The sequence below is a fragment of the Sus scrofa genome, chromosome X, assembly GCF_000003025.6.
Source record: "Sus scrofa isolate TJ Tabasco breed Duroc chromosome X, Sscrofa11.1, whole genome shotgun sequence".
Lineage (NCBI taxonomy): Eukaryota > Metazoa > Chordata > Mammalia > Artiodactyla > Suidae > Sus > Sus scrofa.
This window is the reverse complement of record NC_010461.5, coordinates 82,019,802-82,046,834: the sequence shown is the minus strand read 5'-3', so window position 1 is coordinate 82,046,834 and position 27,033 is coordinate 82,019,802. Positions and strand designations below refer to the sequence as shown.

Here is a 27,033-nt window from a genome sequence, read left to right as displayed (position 1 = left end):
CATTGTTTTAACTTCTGAATAGAGATGAATATGCAGGATGATGAGGGCTGGTAGGGGTGGTGAGTGTGTGTGTGTGTTTGTGTATACATGTGTGTAGGTCTGTAATAAGTTTTTTCTGGCCACACCTGCGGTGTATGAAAGTTCCCTCCACAAGGATCGAACCGAGCCAAGCAGCAACCTGTGCCACAGCAGTGACAATGCCCAATCCTTAACCCGCTGCTCTACAAGGGAACTCCTACAATAGGTTTTGGGGGCTGTAATTCAGGCTTACTCTACATCAGCACTTACATAGACTTTCCTAGAGTTGTGTCAGAATGTCTTAACTCAGGTCATCTCAACTGAAAAGCCTTCTGCTACTCCTATATTCAGAGTTCAAGCCAACTCAGAAAAAGCCCTCACAGTTGTGGCCCAAAGAGATTCTAAGACTTCCTTGATGCTTCAGTTGGAGCAGCCATTCTTTTTTTAAAAGAGTTGGATATGCTGAAGGTCAGGATGTCATACTGGAACCACCATGTGCAAAAGGTGTAAAGGACTTTTTCTTCTTAAAACAAGCAACAGGACAAATATCTGGCACCTTCAGATTATCAAGTTTCCTCAAAGAACGGATTAATTGGTCTGATTTCTGAATTCGTCTAGTCGCTTTTGAGGCAACACCCTGAAAAATATAGCTTGTTTTCTCCTGCTGGTATGGTTATGTGGACAACTGGAAAAAGAGTAATTCTAAGTAATTCTAAGGAAAAAAGCAAAAGAATAAAATTGAGCATTGTTCATGAAAGATGGATAATGACAAGAAAACATAGAAGGTGGCGTTTCAGCCCTTCAATTTTGGTATTAATTATTCATGGTTATTATTCATAAATTCTAACACAAATGTTAGGCCTGCACCCCAGTGACATATTTGCATTTTATTTTAAGTTGATCTCTACCTAATTTTGCAAACAAAGATTTAATGGTTTTGGTTGTCTCTTATGCTCCCTCTGCTACTATTTTGTCTTTTTCATATACTGGCTTCTATCCCTTTCATATTCGCTATCTCCATCATTCATCTCACTCCTCCATCCAAGATTCATTCGTTCTTTCTCTCTTGCTCTCACTCTCGCTCTCTCTGTCTCTCTCTTTAATGTTTTAGGAAAAAAAGATTTCTAACATGGAAAAGTGATATTTGAATAGATTCCCCTAAGGCAATCCATTTACTTTTAATTTGTCTGGAAGTAAGCTTTTCTTTGTTACAACAAGGAAGGATTGAAACTGCTGTAAAATTTATTAGCTTCCAGGAAGATATTTGAAATGAATTTTTTTTAATGATTGTGCTGTTTGCTGTACCCAGAAGCAGTGTCATCGCAATTAAAGTATTCCAGATGGTTGCTGAAGTTATGCTGAAATATCAAGATAATGCTAGACATTTCTACGAGGCTTTTGTTGGCAATGAATAGTCCAACCTAGGCAGTTAATAGATAGTAATCCCTCTGACACTCCTATTTGTTACCAATGACTATTTCTTGTGATTTCCTACCTAGCTGATGACATGACTCATGCTATCTTTTTGAATCATTGAGCACTTTATTTTTCAAATGGGAAAGAAGTGATTGGAGAATTACCAATGTTGTTTCTTAACTTCCCCACCCAGTAATAGGAACGTTTTGGCAGTTAAGAATCTTGAAAGAATTTAGAAGTTGCAGTTGCAACATTTTTCATTGACTCATGTATAGCAGTGTCTCTTTCACACAACTGAATGTCCTGGGACTTGATTGAAGGAAGTGTCAGTTCCTGTTAAGAACAGCATCTGTTGGGTCCTCCCCCCACCCCGCCAACCAACATTAAATTTTCACTCAAAAAGGAAAGATTTTTTTTTCCTGGCGAACATGCCCTGTCCCTCTTGCTTTCTCCATCAGCCTTATTTGTGCCATCTTCACTATGTATTGTGTCCAATACCCAGAAACTTATGACAGGGATAAAAGTGAATTTTTTCTCATGCTAATGATGTCAGCAATTTGCATATGTTCAAGGAAAGAGTGAAACCAAGTTAGTGATAACCTGAGGTTTAGTGCTATTTATCAGTACCATCTAAAGGCACTGTCTTGGCAGCAGCATAACTTACCTGTAGAATGTGTGTAACTGTCTGTTTTTCATTTGACTTCACGCCAAGTCAAACAATTGGTTTAGACTCTTCAACTGGTGTTGTAGGTGTCTGGTGGTTGTAGGCTAAGAGACTATTCTGTGGACATGGTAGAATGAAACTCTCGAAAATGGTCCCTCTTTGCTCAGAGTTGCAGCATCTCAGTGTTCCCCCTTTGGGGGAATAGTTCAGTGGCCTTCCCTGACACCTCATATTTTACTTGTAAAGCTTTTGCAAATGGTTTTTAAGCACCTTGTCAGATAATTTGCTCCACCATAGAAGCCAAAATACGAAGATTCCAGTCTAGTCAATCTCTGCTTATCTCAGTCATTGTCAGCACCTCTTATTTCTCAGTCTCAATTTTCCAGGCAGCCTTCTGCTTCATTTCCTTGCTCCCTATGCATCAGCACAAATGACTTATACTTATACACATCTTGAAATCTCTTCTTTATGGGTTGAATTGAATTGAGCCCCAGTACAAAAATGAAAACTCCAGGAACTATTGTGATTGCCCAAATTGCAACTTAGATTGTATGACTGTACATGCCACACTGTCATCTATCATAAATATTAAATTCTCAAGCACTTACACTTCAATATGTTTTAACTTTGTCTCTTCGACCAGCTCAGCACTGAAGATTCCATTGAAGATAATTCAATTGCTTTGCATTCTGAAAGGGGCATCTTTTTAATCTATTTTCATGTTGCACTGGGAGTAACTGAATTTCGGTTGCATAGCCATGAATGAGGGGGAGGCCTGCATGCCATTCAGCCAAATATTGGGTGGCACTTGCTAACAAATGCTCAGGTGTCAAATGGGCTAGGGACAAGGTTCAGGTTCCTCAGTCTTTTCAGCCATCCTCTCTATCCCGAGCTAAAACCAAATTTCACAGAATTCCTGCTGTTTAACTAGTTAGCCATTCTGAAAATGTCAATCTATGCTGATCAGGGCTGGTTTTTCTCTCTGCCTGTCTTCTCTCTTTTGGCACCATCTCTTTGCCAGTCTCAGGAAGTTTCTTCTCATATCTTACCCCCACCTTGCCTTTCCTTAGGTATCTCTCTCCAGACATTTCTAGCTTTTCTTACTCCATCAAAACTTTCCTATCCTGCCCTTCTCCCAGGGCTTTGCTATATGACCAAAAAAAAAAAAATTGATGATCTCAGTTTGTTAGTGGATATTTATTTATTTATTATTAAAGTATAGTTTGTTTACACTGTTGTGCCAATTTCTACTGTATAGCAAAGTGACTCAGTCATATATATATATATCCATATATATGTATGCATGTGTATATATATATATATATATATATATATATATATGTTTTTTAAAATGCTAATTTCCATTATGGTCTGTCCCAGGATGTTGGACAGTTTGAATTCTCTTATTTTTAACAGGTGCATTTAATGTCTGTACACAGATGAAGGAAAATAGTGGGATTTTTCGTCCATGTTTATAAGGGTTGGTTTTTGCATACTTCTTCTTTGGCATCTGTCAAATAATACCACCTAGCTGTTTTAAATGCTAATCATAGTTCCGCATCGTATCCCTTCTGCCTGTTGTTCATCAGGCCATAGTGCTGTAAGAAGGGCTGCTAAATAGGAAAACAGAAAGAAAGCATTAGGGAGGAACCAAAATAGCAGAAAATGCTGAAAGAGAAAAAGGGAGTGAGAAGGAAACAATACTCTTTGTAGTGTATGCAATTTTTGATTTACTTCTTGTCATGCTAGAATGGCTGCAGGATAGCTTGGTGTTGGTTCATGAGCCTCTAGAAATGTCTCAGTTTTTACTGGTCAGCTCTTTAATATTTTATAGATGGTGCTCCATATTTTCTTCCTGAAACTTTGGGTCCTTTAGGAAGTAAGTATAAACTCCTTCCAAAATTACAGCCTAGGAGGGCTCTGAGAAATCTTCATTTTGCAGAGTCCTAAGCCCTTATTGAATCTTTGCTACATGTTCAAATAGTATCTAAATACCCCCAAAGAAGCCCAAGCCTTAGGATGTTAATCAGATCAAGACCGAGATGTAATGTCTGAAGCCTACGTGTTGTTTTCTGCTCCCTTTCCTTCCCCCTTTCTATCTTCCCTTCCTCCCTTTTCCACTGAGTCCACTGCTACTCTGTTTGCTTATTAAGTTTCAAATAAAGGATGAATGTTCTTTCTCCTCAGTCTTTGCAGGCCTTAAAATGCTTTTAAGAATTCTTTCCAGGATAATTCTTTCCTTTGGAATTCTCAGGCATGTTTGACAAGAGCATTTGTTTTTCAATGGGTATTTAAGTTACTTTTGCCAGGAGGAGTCAGCATCTCCAGTGGGTCTAAAAGGCCCGTTTTTGGCCTATATTTTATAGGAATTAACAACAATTTTATTCAATGCCAAGAAACAATGCTTCATATTTGAACAACAAATTAATTTCATAAAATAGACTCTTCTGCTTATTGCATTGTTAACTTATCACAGTACAGGCCCCATTGACTACTGTTAAAATTAAAAACTCCAAGGTACATGGCAGATGTACTTTCAACTATATATCAAAGCATAACAGATCTCTCTAAGACCTGTACATAGCATGCAGGAAACTGCCCAGAGGCTAGTGAATTAAACAAGAAGGAGGCTTATTTTTTCTCTTATTTAAAAGAAGTTCAGGTCTAGTGAGGTAGGTATACAAAATCTTTGATATCCCAAAGTCCTTATGTCTTTTTTACTATGCTATTTATAGGAATATGGCTTCCATCCTCAGAGTTGCCTCTTGGTAGTAAGATGGATGCTGTAGCTCCAGCTATTATGTCTCCATTCCAGATAGGACAAAGCAGGGAGGAATAAGGACAAAAGGGTCCTCCAGCTAAGTCAGTTCCCCTCTTTTAAGGAGATTTCTTGACATCCTGCCTCTATAACATTGGCCTACTATTAGTTACATGGCCACCCCATCTACAAAGAAGACTAGATAAGGTAGTTTTTAAGCTGGCATATTGCCAGCCCTAACAGAGGAGGAGTTCTGTTTATAAACATTAAAAATAGATATGGATATTACATAGGTTTGCTACGTCTGCTTCAGATGAGTAGGAGTTAGGTAGGTCAAGAGTGGACACTTCTCAACCGTTATGTTTTCTGAATTAGGTGCATGTGATCAATTTTAATAGCCCTTAACCTCTTCATGATATTGCCATAGTCTCTTCCATTGTATCTCATAAAAAATGGCCCCACTTTGGTCAGAGATTATTTTGTTTGTGGGTGATGCAGGTGAAGCTAAATGGATAGATATGAGTACAATCCAGGAAGCTTTTCCGGTTTACACATCACTTGCTTGTAGGTTATGTTACTGCTGCTACTTAGAAGTATCTAACTACTTAAGTTCTCAGGAACTGAAACTCACTTTAACTTTCCCTTTCTGCCTTGTTGATTGCAGATCACTTCTGAGTCCTTAACACATTGCTCTTGAAACTTTTACCTTGAACTATTTTAGTGTTGGAGCTTTGTCTCTGATCATTGGGATCTTTGAGTTAATACACCAAGCTCTGAATCATGATAAGGAACTTCCAGCATTGTTGAACACATCTACTGTGGCTGGACATCTATACAAACTCAACAGAGCTTCACAGCCCTTCTATTCCACCAGAACTTTGAAAGTTTTAGCAAAGCCTGAGATGGTGTTTTCATCATTTTCTTTTCTTTTTTCACTTTGGTTGGGACCATGGGTAGGTTCTTTCTAGTGTGGAAGCACATTGTTTGCCCACATCTAAAGAGACAGCAGTTTCACATTCTGAGGTGGGTAGTAATTGCTGCAAAAAGTTTTTCTATTACCTGCACAAAATAAGATATTCTGTTCTTTTTCTATTTGAATTACTTCCTTATCCATCATGACTTAGTCATCGCTGCCTATTATGCCTCCTATACTCTCGCAAAACTGATGCTTTAAGATTTAATTTTTATTTTTTTGGCCAGAGATTTTGGGAGTCCCTCACCAAAGTCCTTAATGACAAATTGTGGCCAAAGGTATACTTATTACTATCTCAATTGAAGAAGCTTTGTTTTTTCTCTCTGTTTTTATTTTTTTGTCTAAAATAATCTGATGTGTTTTGAACTAAGGACTTCTGTGGCCTCAAGATTTGTGTCCCTCTTCCAAACTTAGGCAATCTCTTCATTCATTCATTTTTTTTTTGGCCAGGCTTGCAGCATGTGGAAGTTCCTGGGCCAGGGATTGACTTCATACCACAGTAGCAACATGAGCTGCTGCAATGACAACACCAGATCCTTAACCTATGGCACCACAAGGGAACTCCTCATTCATTTATTCTTTTCAAATCCTAGGGACAAGTTCAGAAGCAGGGAAGACCATTTTGAAAATTCATCATTCACCCCTAAATATGTGTATATTTGAATTAAAGAATCTTCTTTTATTCATCTGCACACGGTGATGTGTTTAAATTTCTACAACTATGTGTGGGGTTTTAGAGCCTTACAATTTGCTTTGCTTAGTCTCAGGTTAATAGTCTTAGAAAAATGTAGTAAGATATAGAGTCACAAATAGGCTCACAAGAGAAATCTTAGCCAGGAATTAGAGAATTGTTAGCCTACCACTGTTTCATCTCCAGCCAGCATCTTGACAGTTAATTTTTGATGATACAAAATGGTTCCTGTCTGGTCTTGTATCTTCATCCCCAGGCAATTCCAGAAGTAGCCTCTTTGCTTTGTTAAAATCTGATTTGTCATCATCGCTATTCTTAAGGGGCTTTGTGTTGTGACTTTCTCACTTAATTTCACTAACTAAACTGAAGTTTTGATTTTTGAAAGGTAATTCATCCACATTATGTTTATGATTATAGATTATCTTGGGCTGGGAAGACATTCTATCTATCTAAGTTTTCTTTCATAATTCATAGGGCTATAAACACTAAAGCTAAGTTAGATTTTGTTTCAGTAGTATTGACACAAATGTCACCGAGTGTTGTTTGATAGTAAAAATGATAAGCAGCAAGTCAGTGCCCTTGGTAAGGATTTAAGGAAAGAAAGAGATCAGGTCTAAGCCAGGAATGAGATATTGTGAGTAAATGAGTCTTTCAGATTCAAGTCTTCACCTGCATGAGGTAAGAGTGGTACACATAATATAGTCACATAATTAATCCAAGAAAATTGCATATTATTCTAGCTCCTATATGGCCGAGGTGGGCTTAGTGAGATTGATGAGTGGGCTTAGACTGATTGCATTCCTGGGGGGCACTGAGTGAGTTTACCGTTTGCTTTTCCGGAAGAGTGATTTATTCACTTAGGCAGTGGGTAAGCTGAAAGCAAGTACAGTCTTTGCAGAGAATCTTCTGAGATGGCTGAGTTCCCTGCTCTGATCTTCCTAGATCCATTAGATCTTAGAAGTGTCTGCCTCTGGGGTCTCTGCCCTCTGCTTTTGCCGAGGAATCCAGGTATCCTCATGTCACTCATTTGAAGCAGCCTACTGGAGTGAAGGAATGCTGTAGTTGGATTTGGGGTGAAGCATGTATGGCCTTCTATTCCTGAATGGTGTTGAAAAAAGAACTGCATCTTCAAATTTGAAGACAGACACTTGAAACTCAAAACTTAAAAGAAATGAGAGCCTTATGTTGAGCCTATTGGGAAGATTCTACTAGATTGTAGTTCACTACTGTTCTGCTCTAAGAGTATGAGTACGTGGCCTGAAATATCAATCTGAAGGTCAGCTGGGCTTTCTGCAGCTATTCATAGGGCTGTGGTTCCAGGGCTCAAAAGCTAAGGCCGCTATGCCTTTTTGCCCTGAATTGTGGACAAAAATGACAAGGCTCTTCTAACACCTTTTCTCCAAATCATGGAGTATACAGCCAAGTGCCCTTCTACCAAAATAACTGTTGATGAATGAGGCAGAGCAGTGCCTCTTTGTGATGTCTTTTACTTTTTAAAAAAATCAAGTCACAAACCAAAAAGTATAAATACAAGTGTATAAGGAAGGTGTGCTATATAGAGACTAATGCCAGGCAAGACCTTGAATTGCAGGCTTCTTCCCACAGCATATATTTCCAACTTTTTTTGACATGTATATATTTTTGGTCTTTGCAGTCTCTGTCTCCTCACGTCCTCCAATCCTACACCAAGGATTTCTATACATGTTAAGCTGCTTATATTTTGATGCATTTTGCAATGTGATGAAAATTTTCATTAGGTCATCATCGTGCAAGAATGTAACATAAATATAAATTGATATGGAAAACTAGGGCTGTAAACCAAACATTAATAGTTTTCCAATGGGCAAGGGGAAGTTAACCCTGGATCTATGCTCTATGAAGCCCATGTAGAAATCCTTTCTGAGAGCCAGATTAAAATCTTAACTCCAAATAAACCTGGCATGAAAAGAGAAAAACGTGTCACCAATAGTTATGAAATCTATGTGCTGAGATCTTCTATGATAGGGTTAAAGTAATCCATGAAAGAATTGTTTTAAGAAATATTACCCTAGGAGTTCCTGTTGTGGCTCGGTGGAAATTAACCCGACTAGTATCCATAAGGATGCATGTTTGATCCCTGGCCTTGCCATGAGCTGTGGTGTAGGGTCACAAATGCGGCTTGGATCTGGTGTTGCTGTGGCTGTGTTGTAGGCCAGCAGCTATAGCTCCAATTTGACCCCCATCCTGGGAACTTCCATATGCTGCAGGTGTAGCCCTAAAGACCCTAATGAAACTACAGATAAAGATAAGGAATGGCTAATTGGGTAACTTAAATGATGTTCAGCCTATGAGTGATGTGCTCATAGGGCCAATTGAAGCTTTTGGATCAGATGGATGGAAGCAATCTCAGTATATTCCTTCTTATGGGAAATTAAGTCATGTAAATAGGTGAGGAGACTGGCAGTTGGGACTAGTGGTCAAAAAAGGTGATATGACCAACTGCAGAGGCATGGTTTCCACCCCCAGCCTGGCTTAGTGGATAAAGGATCTGGCATTGCCACTACTGTGGCTTGGATCCACTCCCTGGCCCCAGGAACGTCCATGTGCCAAAGGTGTGACCATAAAATTAAAAAAGAAATAAGTGATATGATTGGGTTTTCAAAAAGAATGATACTAATCTAAAATTGAGCACAATATATCAATTGACAGGTAGGGTGGGAATGTGGTTGACTGCACTATTTTTCAGAAACATGGCCAAGAACTTCTCAGATGTACTGTTGGATTCCCTGCTCTGCCTCCACTCCCTCTTCTACTGAACCACTTTCAAACATAGCTCATTCTTGGCAGGAGTTGTTCATAAAAATCCTGACTTTCAGCACCTTAAACATTTAAAAATATATATGTTTTCATCATAACGTGCTACCCTTTAGGTTTTTAGTTTTGTCGGCAGTGGGAACAACAACAAAAATAATAGTAATAAAGTGGAGGGAGAATATTCAGGGGTAGATCTAGAGCTATTTAAAAATCCAATTCTTCACACTTGCTCCAAAAGGCAATAAAAGACTATCTAAAAGTATCATTTCCCAAAAGGGTCTGTGGATACCTAAGAAAACAGAACACTGAGGATAACAGTGATTCCTGGGGAATGCTGATGAAATTGACATTTTTATTTTCTCCAAACAGATCAGAATGAAGGATTTCATTGCAGGGAAGAATGCCGGATTCTTGGCCACTCTGACAGGTGCTGGATGCCCCGGAACCCCATGCCCACCCGCTCCAAGTCCCCTGAGCACGTGAGGAACATCATCGCGCTGTCCATTGAAGCTACTGCTGCTGATGTTGAAGCTTATGACGACTGCGGCCCCACCAAGCGGACTTTCGCAACCTTTGGAAAGGATGTCAGCGACCACCCAGCTGAGGAGAGGCCCTCTGTGAAAGGCAGGAGGACTGTTGATGTGACCATCTGCAGCCCCAAGGTCAACAGCGCTATCCGGGAGGCGGGCAATGGCTGTGAGGCTATTAGCCCTGTCACTTCCCCTCTGCACCTTAAGAGCCCTCTGCCTACCAAGCCTTCTGTGTCTTACACCGTTGCCCTGGCGCCCCCGGCCCGCGATCTGGAGCAGTATGTCAACAATGGACCTTCTCGCCCCTCTGAAGCTGAGCCCCGTGGAGCTGATGGCGAGAAAGTCATGCATGAGGTTAACCCCATTCTGAAGGAGGGCCGCGACAAAGATTCTCCTGGCGTGAAGCGTCTGAAGGATATCGTTCTCTAAACCAATCCTGGGGAAGAAGAGAGAGAAACCATGCTCGCTAGCAAAGAAGCAGGAGCTGATCATTTTAATTGCTCACCAGTGGTTGGTTCTTGAGTGGCTGTATTTCAGAGCTTTCCCTAAATGTATTGTTTATAAATGACTATAGTTCTGTGACAATCCCTCTCGTTTCAACAGGCAGCAGGGGTGTTCCATTGGAGCAAATTAGCTTTGGCTTGACTTGTTCATGGGGCCTTGATGTTGGGGAAACAGAGACAAATTCAGTTGTGAAAAGTATTATGTATTAAGTGTTTGAATTTATATATTTTTCTATGTCGAAATTATAATAAAAATTACCATTGTTTGTGGAGGATTACATTTTAAAAAAGCAAAAAAAAAAAAAAAAGTCCAAAAAAAAAAAAGCTCTGGACACCTTTAATAAGCTCGCCACTGTTTTGTAGTGTAGACAAGTTAATGGTCATTATTGTGTACTATTCATTGATCCAGTGATGTGAAATCGAGCCCCAAAAAGGTTGTTTCTGAAGCTCGAGTACTTTCCAATGCCACTACTTTGCTGTGGACACCCCTGCTTTAAGAACCCTTTTGCTAGCTGTGCTATTGTTGTATTTGATATTGCAAATTGCTCTGTGTGTGGTGATGGCAAAAGGCTTTTAGAGGTTGGTGTGTTTTTTTTCTTAAAAAAAAAAAACTACAGACAAAAACAAAGTGCAAACAACTGAGACAGCAAGTGAATGGGTAACACCACACATATAGATTGAGTACTTGAAGAATACTCATGGAGGATACCCATGTAGTGGTTGCTCACTGCCTTGCAGAGTATTTTTTCTGCCTCTCAGTCTTCTGCCTGGATCTGTGATAGATCATTGCGGAAAGTCATTTTTGGATATTCTGCTATCTAATTTGCAGTTGTCAGAAATACTGTGCTGAAAGTTTTATGAGATCAATTTTTCTAATTTTCAGGCCCTGAACAGGAAAGTAGTTCCTGAAGTTATCAGTTTCCAGGCTTAGAAATTCCCTATCTCCAATCATCTAGAACTCAAAAAGACTGAATCTATTTTGAGTTCTAAATTAGCATCTTTTCAAACACACACTTCCTGATTCAGTGTTTCCCAATCACGATTAGAATTAAACTGCAAAGCATGTCATGGGCTGGAATTGAGAACTCCATGTTGCTCTGTATCGTAGGATTCTAAATAGGGATAGAGTAAGCAGTACAAAGTGTACATTTAGGAAAAGACAGGTAACAGGTAACAGCATCACTAATCCAATTACTGTGCCTTCTAAATGGAGACACTTGGACACTTGAACTCATCTTTTTATGACTAATACTTTTTTAAATTAAAAATGTGAACAGGAAACTATTAAAAATCCTTTATATTTAGCTAACTTTGCTGTAGGCTAGGAATACACCTTTTAAAAAAATTAACAGGTTCGTTATACACATTCTTTTTTTCTTGGGTTAACATTCCTCCAACTCCCCCATTTATTGTCTGTTAATATTCACTAGCCAACAGAGTATTCTTGCAGCCTAAGAGTTCATTATTTAAAAATAAATGAATATGTCACCTTTGCTCTGCCTTGGTCTTAAAAGATTTGTTTCTAGAGAAAAATGTTTTGTGGTTATGTTCTCATTTGTTTCATTTTTTTTTTTTTTTTTGAAATTTAAGAGTACCCAGAAAATAAGGCTTAGAGGTTAGAGCACTAGAATGCAAAAAAGGATTTATTTTCTTAAGTTTGGGTAGATAAGTCAGCTCTTTTAAATGTTTTAGTCATTTTTGCCTGAGTTCCTGGCTTCAAAGTTACTAGGAACATTTTCTCTTGTGGGAGGGAGGGTTTTGAGGGAGATGGGTGGGTAAAGAAGTGGGGATGGGGTTAGGTAGGAGAATATTTCTGAAAAAGAACTTATAATGAAGCAACAAATTCATCCATATTTCTTATTCAGTGCTGAATACTACCTCATGCAAAACATTGGTGTGGCTGCAAATATCCCTCTGAAACCGACACAATTAGAAATCAATTACCATTGCATCTTCATTTTGGCTCATTTAATTCTCCCTTTTTTCCCTCTTTGATTCATTTCATTTTAGTAGTCAATTTTGCATTGGGTATTTATTTCTGTTTGCAAGTTAATAGACTATTTGATTAACACAATAAAAATTAATTTTTTTAAATTTAAGTTATGATGGCTGCCTGTAGAATTTAGACTGTTTCTCGCCTGATCCATCCTGATAGTATGTTGTTAGCTTCCACCTCAAGGTCGCTTTCAAGTCAGATTTTACAGTTTTTGTACAGGTGTATTTCTTACTATGCTCAGTGGGAATTAAGGAGCTGAAAAGATTGTGGCAAGTGGGAACATTCAATGTTATGTGGCTGTTGAGTCAGAGAGGCCACTGGCTGCCATTTACCAGCCAAGTTTAAAATTGTTAGTGTAGAAGAGACATTGATTCTGCTATTCTCTTGTGTGTTTTTTTCCTTGAAATTTTTTTTTTCAGAATTCAGTTTCAAGTGATAGACCAATCCTTTTTCCTTCTCAAAATACTTTGTTCACAGTGGGCAGTCAGACATTTTTTGGCTTCCAAGCCCTTTATTGAGCATGTTCAGAGAATTCCCCTCATTAAGAAAATATCTTTCTTTCCGCTCTCTCTTCGGTCGTCTGATGTATACATCCTCCCAGAAGCACAAGTGCATCCTAGGAGGGCTTTGTAAGCTGGTTTTATAGGTAGGCTATTCCTGCAAATAGTTTTGTGCAAGGATCCTAAATTTCCCTTTGGCTCATGTTTTATTCCCTTTTTTTCAACATGTCTAATGAAAAGCCACAAAGGCCAGAGGGCCAAATATTCTTCATTTTTCCCTCTTTAAACATGCTGTCCATTTAGATATGAGGGAGCAATTTCAGTTCCTAAATCTTAGGGAGTTCTATTCCATTTATTCTGATGTCCCTTTTGGGGAGGAGTTGATGTTGAGGCATGACTTGCTTTCCTAACAACTGCTTCAGGCATGTCCTTGAGCAGGTGAACGTCTTCATGCAATGTAAAGGGTTTAATTTGCATTGATTGATTGCTTTTCCCCCAATGTGGGAATTTACTATATATAAGGAATAGGAAGAAGGGAGCCATGCTCTGTAGACTCTCTTTTTTCTTTTCTCTATACTGACTAGTCTATGAGCCTGTTCAGAATGAAACTTACCATGCCTTCTCTCAAAGCCAGTAGAGTCAATTATGGTCCACATTATTGCCCAAATAGGTAATGGACCAAGGGACCCCTCAGTTCCTGAAGGGCAGTGGTTCTCAAAGTGTAACCCCTGGGGGACCAGTATCACTAACACCACTTGGGAACTTGTTAGAAATGGTAATTAGCTGTCCTTACTCAGACCAACTGGAGCAGAAACTCTGGGGGATCTAGCAATCCATATGGATCAGATGCCCAGTAAAAGTTGAGGGCTTGTTAAAGCACAGATTGATGGGCCCCACACTTTGAGTTTCGGGTTCAATAGGTCTAGGGTGGGGCCTGAGTCTTCGCCTACTTCAACATTCCCAGTTGATACTGATGCAGCTGGTTCAGAGGCTGCACCTTGAGTATCGCTACTCCAGTGTAAACCTGCCTAAGGTGCCCGTTTCAACTCATTCATCACCACGGTGTCCCACTGATGACTAACCAAAAATGTTAACAGAATACAACTTAGATCTCTGAAAATTGGAAACCACCCAGAATACCATCCCAATAGTGTTACCTCAGCATACAACTGAATGTTTGACAGGAATTCAGTTGAACTTTTCATATAGTTCTGTTCTATAAATAAGCAAAACAGAAGTGGTCCATTTGAAGCAGTAATAACCAAGGGCAGTTTTGGGAGAGGCAGGGGTGTAGTGATGGCTTGATTGGGCATCCAGGGTGGGAAAAAGATTATTCTTGTACATAATAGAAATTCTGGCTGGAATTCCAATTCACTTATGGGGATCATTTTGCTGTGGAATGTTTCCCCAAAGCATCCTGACAAGTCTGGTCTACTTGGCTCTTTACCTAGGGTAATAAGACCCTAACTGACTTTGAAAAACTAGCATAAATGAGCTTAAGAAGTCCATTGTATACAGTCCTAGTGTTTGCCTTCTTGGTAAAATTACATTTAAGGATGTCATTTCATGAGTCAAATTGTATCTGCTGACACTGAAGTGTATTGAGATGTTGTTCTTTAGTTTAAGTATGTAACAAAGTAATATTCAAAGGGGATGTGTGGGGGTGGGGCTGGGACCGGGTGGCTTTATATTGATAATGAAATATTCCAGAGCAAAACACATTGTCCTAATGAAGTTGTTGCAGCTCTCTTTGTTTTCTTGTGAAGCTGGAATTGGCCTGTGGGTCACATGTTGTGCAAAAGTGAATTAATTTCCAATAGAACTCATATTGCTTTTGTCAAATGAATAAAAATCAACCACCTTGTCTGAAATATATATTGTAAGGCGCTCTTGGTAAAGAACAACCCACGAAAACCTGATCTTGATTGGAAAGCACTGTAGGTCATTAGGGAAAACTGATAATGCTGATTGTTGCTCCAGCTGTGTTGGCAATTAAAGATGACCTTGTTACTAACTGCAAGTTGCTGTCAACCTTAGCAAACAAACCAGCTAACACCCTTACAGCACTGGTTAAGTAGATTTTTACTGGCGTTCAGCTGAGGAAGGCTAGGATACAGACTTTAATGACCAAGAGCCAGACTAGCTTGAGCTAGAAATTCAGCAACAAATACCTCCTTGTGCTATTTGAATGCTAAGGTATTAGTTGCAAAAGGCTTACGCCTTCGCTCCTCTAGTGAGGGGAATGAGCCTGATGACACTATTACTGTTTACCTGTCAAACCAGGGTGGAAATTTAGAGGGATGCAAGTATAGTACGTCTCATTAAGCAGTCTCTGTTGCTGACTATATGAAGATGAAATTGTTGTATATGCTGATCTGTATGTTATGTACATTTTCACAGTGATTGAGTCATTGTAAAAAGAAAAAAAAAAGACAAAAAAGAATAACCACTCTGTCTATTTTATCAAGATGATAAAGCAGCTTTATTAAATTATTACAGTTATGTTTTAAATGGTGTTACCTGCCACATTGTTTCCTTTTATCTGGTGGTTGTTTTCCCCTTAAATGTGTTTTCTCTGCTTCAAAAATTTAATGCATTTTAGTATTAAAGGCTATTATGGAAAAGTTATTGTTTAGTGATATGTGTCTGGGAGGGTGTTGTTTGGCTGGGCCGGGAGGGGTGGGGTGGGGTGACTGTTAGGTCTAGGAAGGAACCAGCCCTTAGTGGGGTCACTGATGTTTGGACCCAAAGGATTTCTTCTTGCTGTTTTCATTTCACACAATCTCCAACTCTCCAATTAAGAGGGGCCTCTTCCTTCAATCAGGCTTCAGTCCTTTCCTGAGTACCTCTCCTCCTTCCCATCCTAGTCAATACCTTTGCCTGAGGAGAAAGATCCATTCATATTCAGAGTGGTAAAGACTTTCCTGGGTGGTACTTTACACAAGAGCACTAAAACCATTCTTTAAAATAAACCATTTCAGGCCAACTTCACAGTGGGACTTCTCTGAAGAATTAATTTTAAAAAGGTGAGAAAATAGAGACTGACAGCAGGGGAAAAGAGAATTTAAAACAAAGATGACCTGCATGCCCCTTTGATGCCTTCAGATTTGAAAGCGAAGCAACAGGAGAGGCTCTGACTTTGCACATAACAAGGCTGCAGTCAAAGCCCTGACAAGCTTTCTTTATCCAAACTATTATTCTCTGGGACTTAGCACTTGTGCTATAAGTATTCATTCTGGCTGCAAATGGCAGGAAAAAAAAAATCAGAGTAGAGGAAAAATAGAAGCATGGCAGATCATTTCCACGTAGCGCCTTTAGTGGTTAAAGGCTAAATTGCTTCAGCATGACCTACTCTCTTTGGACAATTAAAAAAAAAGTGATCTCAAAGAAATCCACCGCTTCCTTGGATCTCCATCATCCTGTTATCTCTACTTACCTGTATTAAATTGAGATTGCATCTTATTCCCCAGAATTAGCCCTGAAGTCACAGCAACAGCCATCTCTCTGGTGCTGCAGTTTAGCAGGTGTTACATCAGAGAGCAGACACAGACATGCTGGGACACACAAGTACATACTGATGTATGTGCAGATGTTTACAGACTCACAGATGTTCATAAAGGTATATTGGATGGGGCTGGTCTATCACTTGCTTGGAGGCCATTAAGTCATAGGAGGCATTATGAGTGCTTCTGGGTTAGTCCACACTAAGTGAGCAAAGAAAAGGTTTTTGATCCTCTTCCATTCACCTTTTATTTTTTGGCCCACAAAGAAATGGTAATTCCTCCTTTAAAAGATTGTGTGTGTGTGTGTGTGTGTGTGTGTGTGTGTGTGTGTATAGACTGGCCCCTATGCTATACAGAAGAAATTGACACAACACTGTAAATAAACTATACTCTAATAAAAATAAAATTTTAAAAATAAATGAAATAACATCCTTCAAAGAATGAGCAAGAGAAAATAAATTCTCATGTGATGAAGGGCATTCATGAATGCAGCACAGGTATATCCAAGGTCATGGACCACTACTGTGCCCCTCTACCTAATGTGGGGGAGTGACAAGATTAGAGTCATAATCTTAAAGCTATTTGAGTTTATAAGACAAAACAACAAATCATTAAAATAATCCCCTTTCAATTTTGGTGAACAAAGCTCTTGTGACTTACCTCAAATATGTCACTGATTTGCTGCATATGGGAGTCAAGAAACCATGGTGAGAATTGGTGCTTAAGAGGGCAGTTTCTGATAGGAGGTGACAGCTGCTCCAGGGACAAAGATAGGGATGATCATTTTTCTTTTTTAATTTTCAGCATAGAGATATGCCTGAGAGAGTCATATTCCATCTTGTTAAGGAAATGGGACCCTTACTCCTCCAAGCAAAATTCTCCAAGACGGAGTCAGAGAGATGTTATCTTAGAGTTTTAGGTCTTAACATTTCTAGATGCTACCAAATGACCTAGTTGCGTGTGTCTGACACTTCATCCATGTACTATTTTTGATGAGAAGAAGGAGGATAGGTGGGAAGTGACATTAGATTCTGTCAGTTATGTGCAATTCCTGGCTCTCTGGCGAAACCCCACCCCATTCTCTCAAGGATCAATGCACTGCAGAGAGTCCACTAAGCCCTGTTGGGAACCCCTGCTATTTGTGCCCATAAGTGAGAAGGGAGCTGGGAAAATGGTCCCAACACTTTCCCTACTCTCCTTTTCCTTGTGTTTCAGTGTCTTGACTTTCCTTAGGTGCCCCAAGCCTTAATTTCCCTTACCTGTCTAGGTTTTCCAGTATGCAATCCTCTCCCCACCCAGAGCTGTCTTCTCTCTCGTAAGCACCTCCCTTATTTCCCTTTCCATTTTGAATTATCTCTAAAATTTAGCCTAATCCTATCTATTCTAGGATTTTTCTCTGCTAGGGTTTAAGGGAGTTATACTTTTATCGAACATGTACTGTGTGTGCCAGACACTTTGTAAACATCATTTCATTTTATCCTCACAGTAACTTTATGTAATAGATGATGATATCTCCACTTTATACACAAATAAACTGAGGCTTGGAGAGCTTAGGAGACTTGCCCAAGGTCACACGACTACTAAGTAGCAGAGCTATAATTCAAAATCATGTCTGTCTACTTAGAAATCATTACTCTTCTCAACTACTCTTAAGGGATAAGCAATCCACCTGCTAAGTTCTTCCTTACTAGAGTATTAACAATGGATGCCAATGTCTTAAGGCATTTATCCATCTGAAGAACATATTGGCATTTTAACTGAGATCTTTGCAAACTCAGTGTCATGGTCCAAAGAAGTGATTGCAGCAGTGGGATTTTCAGGCCTGAGGGCTTTTGATCAGCCTCATAAGCAACTCCCTACCCCTTCTACGCCCAGTGCCTGTCTTTCAAGTTGCATTAGTCATGCACGACGAAACTATGGCTCCTTTTAGAATCTGTGCACTCTGGCTAGTCAACAGCCCTTGAAATGAAGGTCTTGTAACCTTATATTCATCTGTCCCTCTGGGTTTCAAACAATCTGTCAAGGATGTATTCATGTGTGTTACAGGTCAGCACAGCTGGAGTTGATCCCAATAAGATATTCACAACAGGCCTTGGTGACTTTTTTTGCATCTGGAAAGTTGGTTGAGGGTGAGGGAGGTTGAAGGTTAAAAACAGGTGGTAGTGGTGGTGGGAGGGGAGGCATACTTGAAAAAGAAATTGAAACCCACATTGTTGCAAGGAAAAATATCAAGGAGTCAAAAAAAAAAAAAATAGCTAGGAAAAGTGGCTGAATCAGTTGTGAGCCCTTGGCCACCAGAGGCCAAGGAATTTGTTCCCACGCCTGCCTCATAGTTCAGGTGGGGTCTAAGAGGTGTTGATAGGCCCTCAGAGGCCCTTTGCCTGGTCCTTCTTAGTCAGCAAGGGCCTTGCCATGGAGCTAAACTAGCAATTGAGGTCAGACAAAGAAAAATGGGAAGGAAGGAGAGGAATGATCCCAATTACAGGCATAAAATCTTTAGTAATGAATCTAGCACGTTCCCCCAGAGGAGGCCTTGATATAAAGAATTTAATGGCCAACCCATTTGAAAATTCCTGTTATTGAACTTATCTTGTCCAGTTTGCCTCATTGGTCTGGAACTTTCTCAGTCTTGGATGTAGTTCTTCAGGGTTTTGAATGTCAGAATTGAATTAGAGGCAATGCTAAGCACTGAGATGTTTTGCCAGCACTATCCAAGCATTCATTTTTTTTCCTTTTAGCAGAAAAATATGGAATGTAAGATACCAAGACAGAGGCATTTTATGTCCCCAAATTAACACAGAGAAGCTTTTCCCAAAATGATGAGCTTTCCTCTGCCACAACTGTGGCCCAGGCCACAACATCCCTCATCTGAACGACTGAAATAGTATCCTAATTTGCCTCCTCTCATCTGTGCTCCCTCTTTCTATTACATTCTTCACCTTGCAGCCAGAAGGATCTTGCTAAAACAAAAGCTGGTTAAATCACAACTCTGCTTAAAACCTGTCAATGGTTTCTCTTAAGATGAAGTCCAAACTCCTTGACATGGACTACAAGAGTGCTTTTCAATTTGGGGTGATTACTTCCCATAGTAAGAAATGCATTTTGCATCAATTTAATACGCACGCATGCGCACACACACACACACACACACAAGTGTAACTGAAACAAAACTTTCACAAACAACACTTATCTTTGTTACCTGCAATGCACTCTGAGATTTTCCTATTCAACTTTGTATGCCAACAATCAGTAAACTTTGACGGTAAAAGACCAGATGGTAAATATTTTAGGCTTTGTAGGCTGGATGATCTCTTTTGCAACTACTAAACTTTACCATTGTAGTGGTGTACACAAACACTTTTTTTATATTTCCAAGGATACTGTGCATTCCCCAAAGATCCCTCAGCTTTCATATGCACAGCAACCTACCCCCAAACCTGAGAAGTAAGCACTCTAACTAGAGACATTTCAGTATCACACAATGCCTTACTTACAGGCCCAGATCTTGAGAAGCTTCACACCAATGTCCCCTTTATATGTCACACTTCTTATTTTTTTATATTTCTTCCCCTTGAAGTACAACTGAAGCATTTATCTAAACTTGATTAGCAGGAAATGAGCTTGAAAATAAATTCCATTACCACTAAAGAGAGAAAAAAAACCAATGAATCACAAAACAAGTTCTACCTCTTTGTTTTCCTTTCTCAATGTATATAATGGTCACACATATGTATGTAAATAAGTAAATAAATATGCATGACAAGTAAAGCACAATTTAACAAAAATTCAATCTCCAACCCTATTTCACAAAATGAATCTTTTCAAAGAACACAACTCAGAGGAAGAAAGAGATATCCTTGTTTCATAGCACAATAGTTTGAATTTTCAGATGATGTCACCTACACATTTAAAAAATTTTAAAGGAGAATGCTGAAGCTTGAATCTTATGTATAGTCCTTTTCCCCTACTCTTTCTTGATTCTTCTCATTCTAGTGCTTACCATTGTGTCTGAGAAATTGGGCTAATGATTTTCCTCTTCGGCCCATCTTTGCCTTTCTTCTTTCTGCAATACTAATCTATCTCCAAACTTCACAAGAAATCTAATTGTGTTCACCCTCCTTCTCTCTGAGCCTCATGTTGTATTATATCTACCTCTACAACCCTGGGCCCATTACACATGGCACAAGATTTGAGGGTCTCCAGAAAACATCACTTCTGAGTGTTTGCTGAGTACAAGGTGTTTTTTTTTTTTTTTTGCTTTTTTTTAGGGCTGCACTTGCAGCATATGGAAGTTCCCAGGCTAGGGGTTTAATTATTGGAGCTACAGCTATAGGCCTATGCCACAGCCACAGCAATGCGGGATCTGAGCCGCATCAGCATGGGATCCTTAACCCACTGAGCGAGGCCAGGGACTGAACCCACAACCTCATGGTTCCTAGTCAGATTCATTTTCTGCTGCGCCACGATGGGAAATCCCAGTACAAGGATTTTTGAATAATAGATTGACAGTGGGATGGACACTGGGGAGAATAAGTGGAAGAATCTTGCTAAAATTTAGGCTTGAGGTTTGAGGACCTGAATTAGGACCATGGCAATGGTGCTAGAAATAAAACTTTGTAGATTTTATTACATGACTGGAGGTTAAAGGGCAAGAATGAGAGAAGAGTTTATAAATTGGAAAATGGTCGATTTGTGGAAGATGATCCTATAATACTATTTCCTACCCTATCCCTCAACCAACAGTCCCACTAACACCAACACACACACAGATACACACATGTACCTATTGTTGTGGTTTCTAATTCATTCGTTTACTCAACAAATATTAATTGAGCACTTACTTTTTTTCTTTTTCTTGCCACCCTGCAGCATATGGATTTCCTGGGCTAGGGATCAAATTCAAGTGGCAGTTGTGACCCACACCATAGCTACAGCAACATGGGATTCTCAATCCCCTGTGCCAGGCCAGGGATTGAACTTGTGCCCCAGTGCTCCAGAGACACTGCTGGTGCTGTTGTGACACAGTCAGAACTCCAATTGAGCACTTTACTGATGAGTAGTGTGTTAGATGCTTGAGATGTAGTAAAGAACAACATAGACAAAAATCTTTGCCCTCATGGAGTTTATATTCTGTGAGGAAGATGGACAATAAGATAAATGAATAAAACACATTATTTCAGATTGTGAAAAATGCTAAGGAGAACAAAACAATCAATTAGGGAAAGGAGATATTCTTGGGGTTTACTGAAACTTTAGTTAGGGCAACCAGAGAAGGCCTCACTGAGAAGGTCATTTATGAATAAAGACCTAAAGAAGCTGAATAAATAGCCAGGTGTGTCTCTGGTCCAGAGATAAGAGGCATCTCCAGGTTTGAGCAGAGTGATAATCTGACTCTGAGTTTAATACTATCACACTGACTAATGGAATGCAGAGGGTCAAAGGCAGAGGCAGAAGGACCAATTAGGAGGCTACTGCAATACTCCAGGCCAGGATTTCCCATCGTGGCTCAGTGGTTAAGAAACTCAGCTAGCATCCATGAGGATGCAGGTTCAATCCCTGGTCCCATTCAGCGGATTAAGGACCTGGCGTTGCCATGAACTGTGGTGTAGGTCGCAAACGCAGCTCAGATCCCATGTTGCTCTGGCTGAGGTGTAAGCCAGCAGCTACAGCTCCAATTCAACCCCTAGCCTGTGAACCTCCATATGCTTTAGGTGTGGCCCTAAAAAGACAAGAGACTAAATAAATAAATAAATAAATAAAATCCAGGCCAGAGAAAATGGTAGCTTGAATCAGGGTGATGGCCATGGAGAGGGTGAGAACTGATCCAATCTGGATACTTTCTTCACTGTACCTTTGTAGACCCGAATGAGGATATCAATATCAATAAATAAGACTGCGGAGAGGCAAGAACAATTGTAAAATGCTGGGGAGGTGTGAGGTTCTTGTAGGTAAGTTGAGACAGAATTGGAAACGAGGAGGGGAGGAAAGGTAACTGTGAGAAGTTAAAAAAAAAAGAGGGCCATATGGGAGAGAAGCAGGCAATTAGAATTGAAATGTTTTCAATATCAGGTATTCCTGATCAGGTGATTATACAGACTCTCAATAACCATACCTTTAGTAGTGCCTGTCACTTTGTAGAGTAATGTGATATGCAGCATTTTGAAATAATGAACTTGTTCTCTTTCATATGTACAGATTACGGAGATACTTGTTCTTCTCTAAGCTAAATGAGGCAAAAGAGAATTCTAATTGGCCCTGTGAAAAGTAATTAATGGGTCAGAACAGCCCCATCCATTTTTTTTGAGCAGTATTCCTTGCATAAATGGACTGTAGGCAAAATTCCCTCTCTTGTCTGCTCTGCAATCATCAAATGTGTGATGACACTTCTAAGATTCAGGGCCATCTAGACAACTTAGAATTCCTACCTGTTGGTAGAAGGCTGGAAGCAGAATAAGTAGTACCTGAAAATTGGGCCTTGAATTTTTGAACTTTATTATGAAAGATTTCAAACATATATAGTAGTTAAGAGAATAGTGTAATGGATGTGATACCCCCATCATACAGCTTTAGTAATTGTCAATACAATTGGGCTTTGTATTTCATAGAGAATAAAGGGAAATGGGAACCCTGGCTAGATTCTGTTTTTTGGGGGGAGTAATTCTTTTTAAAAATATTAATTAACTAATTTTATCTTTACAATCACATTTATAACATTTGGAATTCTGACATTTTAGTTTCCTCGTAATCAGAGGACTCACAACATAGTCTGGTCCAGAAATAGGAGGCATCTCCAGATTTTGCAGACTGAAAAACACTGAGGGGTAGAGAAAAGAGGAAAGATGAATTTCAGAATTGGGAAAAAATCTACTAAGGAAATGTAGAAATCACTGAGTTACTGGTGAAGTGTAACACTCTATAGGTTATGGGGTTGGTATATGATGGTCAACTTTTCTCTCCCCAAAGTTTTCAGCTCAGCTTACTCATTCTACTTGGGGTGTTGCCTCTTTTCCTATTGATAACATATGAATTCACTGTTATATTTCAGCATTAAAAATCCATGGGAAAAATAATTTATTTTCCCAATAGTTGTTTTTCACTCACCAGTTTTATTTTTTTTTCTTGCAGCGCATTGACTTTTTTTTTTTTTTTTTTGCCTTTTTGTCTTTTCTAGGGCCATACTTGCAGCATATGGAGGTTCCCAGGCTAGGGGTCCAATTGGAACTGTAGCTGTCGGCCTGCACCACAGCCACAGCAATGCCAGATCTGAGCTATGTCTGCAACCTACACCACAGCTCACAGCAACGCCAGATCCTTAACCCACTGAGCGAGACCAGGGATTGAACCTGCAACCTCATGGTTCCTAGTCAGATTTGTTTATCACTGAGCCATGACGAGAACTCCACATTGACTTTTTAAAGTTAAAGCTCTATGTTTCTTTTTTTTAATATAATGATTTTTATTTTTTCCATTATAGCTGGTTTACAGTGTTCTGTCAATTTTCTTCTGTACAGCATGGTGACCCAGTCACAAATACATGTATACATTCCTTTTTCTCACAATATCATGCGCCATCACAAGTGACCAGACATAGTTCCCAGTGCTATACAGCAGGATCTCATTGCTTATCCATTCCAAAGACAATAGTTTGCATCTATTAACCCCAAATTCCCAGTCCCTCCCCCTCCCTATTGGCAACCACAAGTCTGTTCTCCATGTCCATGATTTTCTTTCCTGTGGAAAGGTTCATTTGTGCCACATATTAGATTCCAGATATAAGTGAAATAATATGGTAGTTTTCTTTCTCTGTCTGATTTGTTTCACTTAGTATGAGAGTCTCTAGTTCCATCCATGTTGCTGCAAATGGCATTATTTGGTTATTTTTTATGGCTGAGTAGTATTCCATTGTGTATATATGCCACATCTTCTTAATACAATCATCTATCAATGGACATTTAGGTTGTTTCCATGTCTTGGCTATTGTGAATAGTGCTGCAATGAACATACGGGTGCATGTGTCTTTTTCAAGGAAAGTTTTGTCTGGATATACGCCCAACAGTGGGATTGCTGGGTCATATGGTAGTTCTATATATAGTTTTCTAAGGTATCTCCATACTGTTTTCCATAGTGGTTGTACCAATTTACATTCCCACCAACAGTGCAGGAGGGTTACCTTTTCTCCACACACCCCCTCCAGCATTTGTTATTTGTAGACTTATTAATGATGGCCATTCTGACTGGTATGAGGTGGTACCTCATAGTAGTTTTGATGTGCATTTTGTGAATAATCAGGGATGTTGAACATTTTTTTAATGTGCTTGTTGGCCATCTGTATATCTTCTTTGGAGAGATGTCTATTCAGGTCTTTTGCCCATTTTTTCCATTGGGTTGTTGGCTTTTTTGCTGCTGAGTTGTATAAGTTGTTTGTATATTTTAGAGATTAAGCCCTTGTCTGTTGCATCATTTGAAATGATTTTCTCCCATTCTGTAAGTTGTCTTTTTGTTTTCTTTTTGGTTTCCTTTGCTATGCAAAAGCTTGTCAGTTTGATTAAGTCCCATTGGTTTATTTTTGCTTTTATTTCTGTTGCTTTGGGAGCTATGTTTCTTAAAGATGTAAGGTCTTTACATTTTACTATAGTGTTTTCTTATAGAATAAGCGTCAAGCTTAACTGCACCATCTTTACCTTCCTTATTCCTGAACACTGATTGCGTTGGAGACAAAAATGTATGTATGTATGTATTTTGTGTGTGTGTGTGTGTGTGTGTGTGTGTGTGTGTGTGCATACTGGGATGGAGAGAAAATACTGGGATGGAGAATTTATCCATTTGTAGGCACTACTGGTGAAGTGCAACACTCTTTAGGTTATAGGGTTGGTATATGATGGTCAAATTTTCTCTCCTCAAAGTTTTCAGCTCAGCTTATGCATTCCACTACAAATGCTTCCCCTTTATTTTCACTTTTTAAAGTTTTACTGAAGTATAGTTATTTGTAATATTGTGATACTTTCTGCTGTACAACAGTGATTCAGTTATACATGTACATACATCCATTCTCTTTCAGATTTTACCACATAGATTTTCACAGAATATTAGGCTTCCTTCTTCATTCTTTTAATCAGTAAATATTGCCAATAAGAGATGCGCCTGATAAACACTAGTATAATTTTGCTTAGAAAATAGCTTTGAAAACTGTGACACAGGAGTTCCCTTTGTGGTGCAGCTGAAATGAATCCTAGTAGTATCTGTGAGGATGTGGGTTCAATCCCTGGCCTCATTCAGTGGGTTAAGGATCCAGTGTTGCTGTGGATGTGGCATAAGCCGGCAACTTTAGCACTGATTAGCCCCCTAGCCTGGGAACTTCCATATGCCCCAGGTGCATCTCTAAAAAAGCAAAACAAACAAACCAAAAAACCCACCAAAAACCAAGACCGAAACAAACAAACAAAAAAAACCACCCCGACCAACCAAACAAACCGAAAAAAACCCCTATGACACAAAGAACTCACTGGTGAGGTTATATCAGGGAGGGGTCATGCTCATTGGCCCTCGGGGGAGTGGTGCAGAGGACTGGGATGTGCTCCAGAAGTGGCACCTGGGTGGACCTTGAGTTGAGAATGTGGTAGTTTTTCACTTACTGACTTTCAGATGACAGGTGAAATATTTGGCCTGGATCAACCCCTTCTGTGGTCTCCAAAGGCAGCTGAAGATATTTTAAATCCCTCCTGACACTATGTCAGGGATCTGCATCTGGCTTTGATAAACCAAAGAGTAACACAATGAGATCAGTCAGAAGGCAGTGGGCATAAGGCTTTTCTTCCCAGGACACCTTAAGGAAGAGAATACCAACTTTGGAAACTCCAAACACACATTCCTGGCTTACCACTTAGTGAAGGTGGCACTTTTCATGGAGGCCTTCCCTGGCTGTCCAAACTGAAGTTTCCATCACATACTAGACATCTACTATCTCATTTCTCTGACTTATTTTTTTTCTTATAATTTATCACAATCTCACATGGTATACAGATCTTGCCTAGCAACATGGCACAGGTAAGAAAGCGTTTTGGGGACTGAGACCTTCCATTTTTTCATCTGATAACTAGGAGCACATCAAAAGGAAGTGAAATCCAAAGATATTTCAGAAAAATAGTTCTGATATGCAAATTGATCCTATTTGACCTCCCTAGACACAGCTGGACTTATAGGGAACAGTTTCCCACATGGGGCCCAAGAACTGCATATTGTAGAATGATAGAGCTTGAACAATACTAGCCACCATTTGTTGAGTATTTAGTATGTGCCAGGCATGATGAAAGCGAAACACATATATTCTCATTACTCCACCTAATATGATAACCAGCTAGTTCCTATTAACATCATTCCCATTTTTCCAATGAAGACAATGAGGCTTGGAGAGCCTTTACTTGATTCAGGTTCAAACAGATACAAAGTACTAGAAATGAGGTTCAAGTACAAGTAGCCTTAGCTAAACATCCACGATTTTAATCAGTATGTTACATTTTATTTCCAAGCTGAAAGGTACTTTAGTGATCATTCAACTTGCAAATTTTACAGATGAGGAAAAAGGACCACAGAGATGGGAAATGATGAGGCTGTAAGATCTATAGCTCTTGAGGGCAGGGACCATAAATATTTTGCTTACCATTGTAAGCCCCACTACTAATGGCAAGATC

General features: G+C 39.5%; 1 protein-coding gene across 4 annotated transcripts in view; it reads left to right on the top strand.

Moving 5' to 3' along the window:
- Nucleotides 1–15,470, top strand: part of PCDH19 (protocadherin 19) — a 121,795-nt gene extending 106,325 nt beyond the window's left edge. For all 4 annotated transcript variants that reach the window (XM_021079758.1, XM_021079757.1, XM_013986293.2 and 1 more), the window contains one exon: nucleotides 9,683–15,470. In XM_021079758.1, coding sequence (XP_020935417.1) covers nucleotides 9,683–10,272 — 590 coding nt within the window. In that variant the 3' untranslated portion in view covers nucleotides 10,273–15,470. The remainder of the gene's footprint in view (nucleotides 1–9,682) is intronic.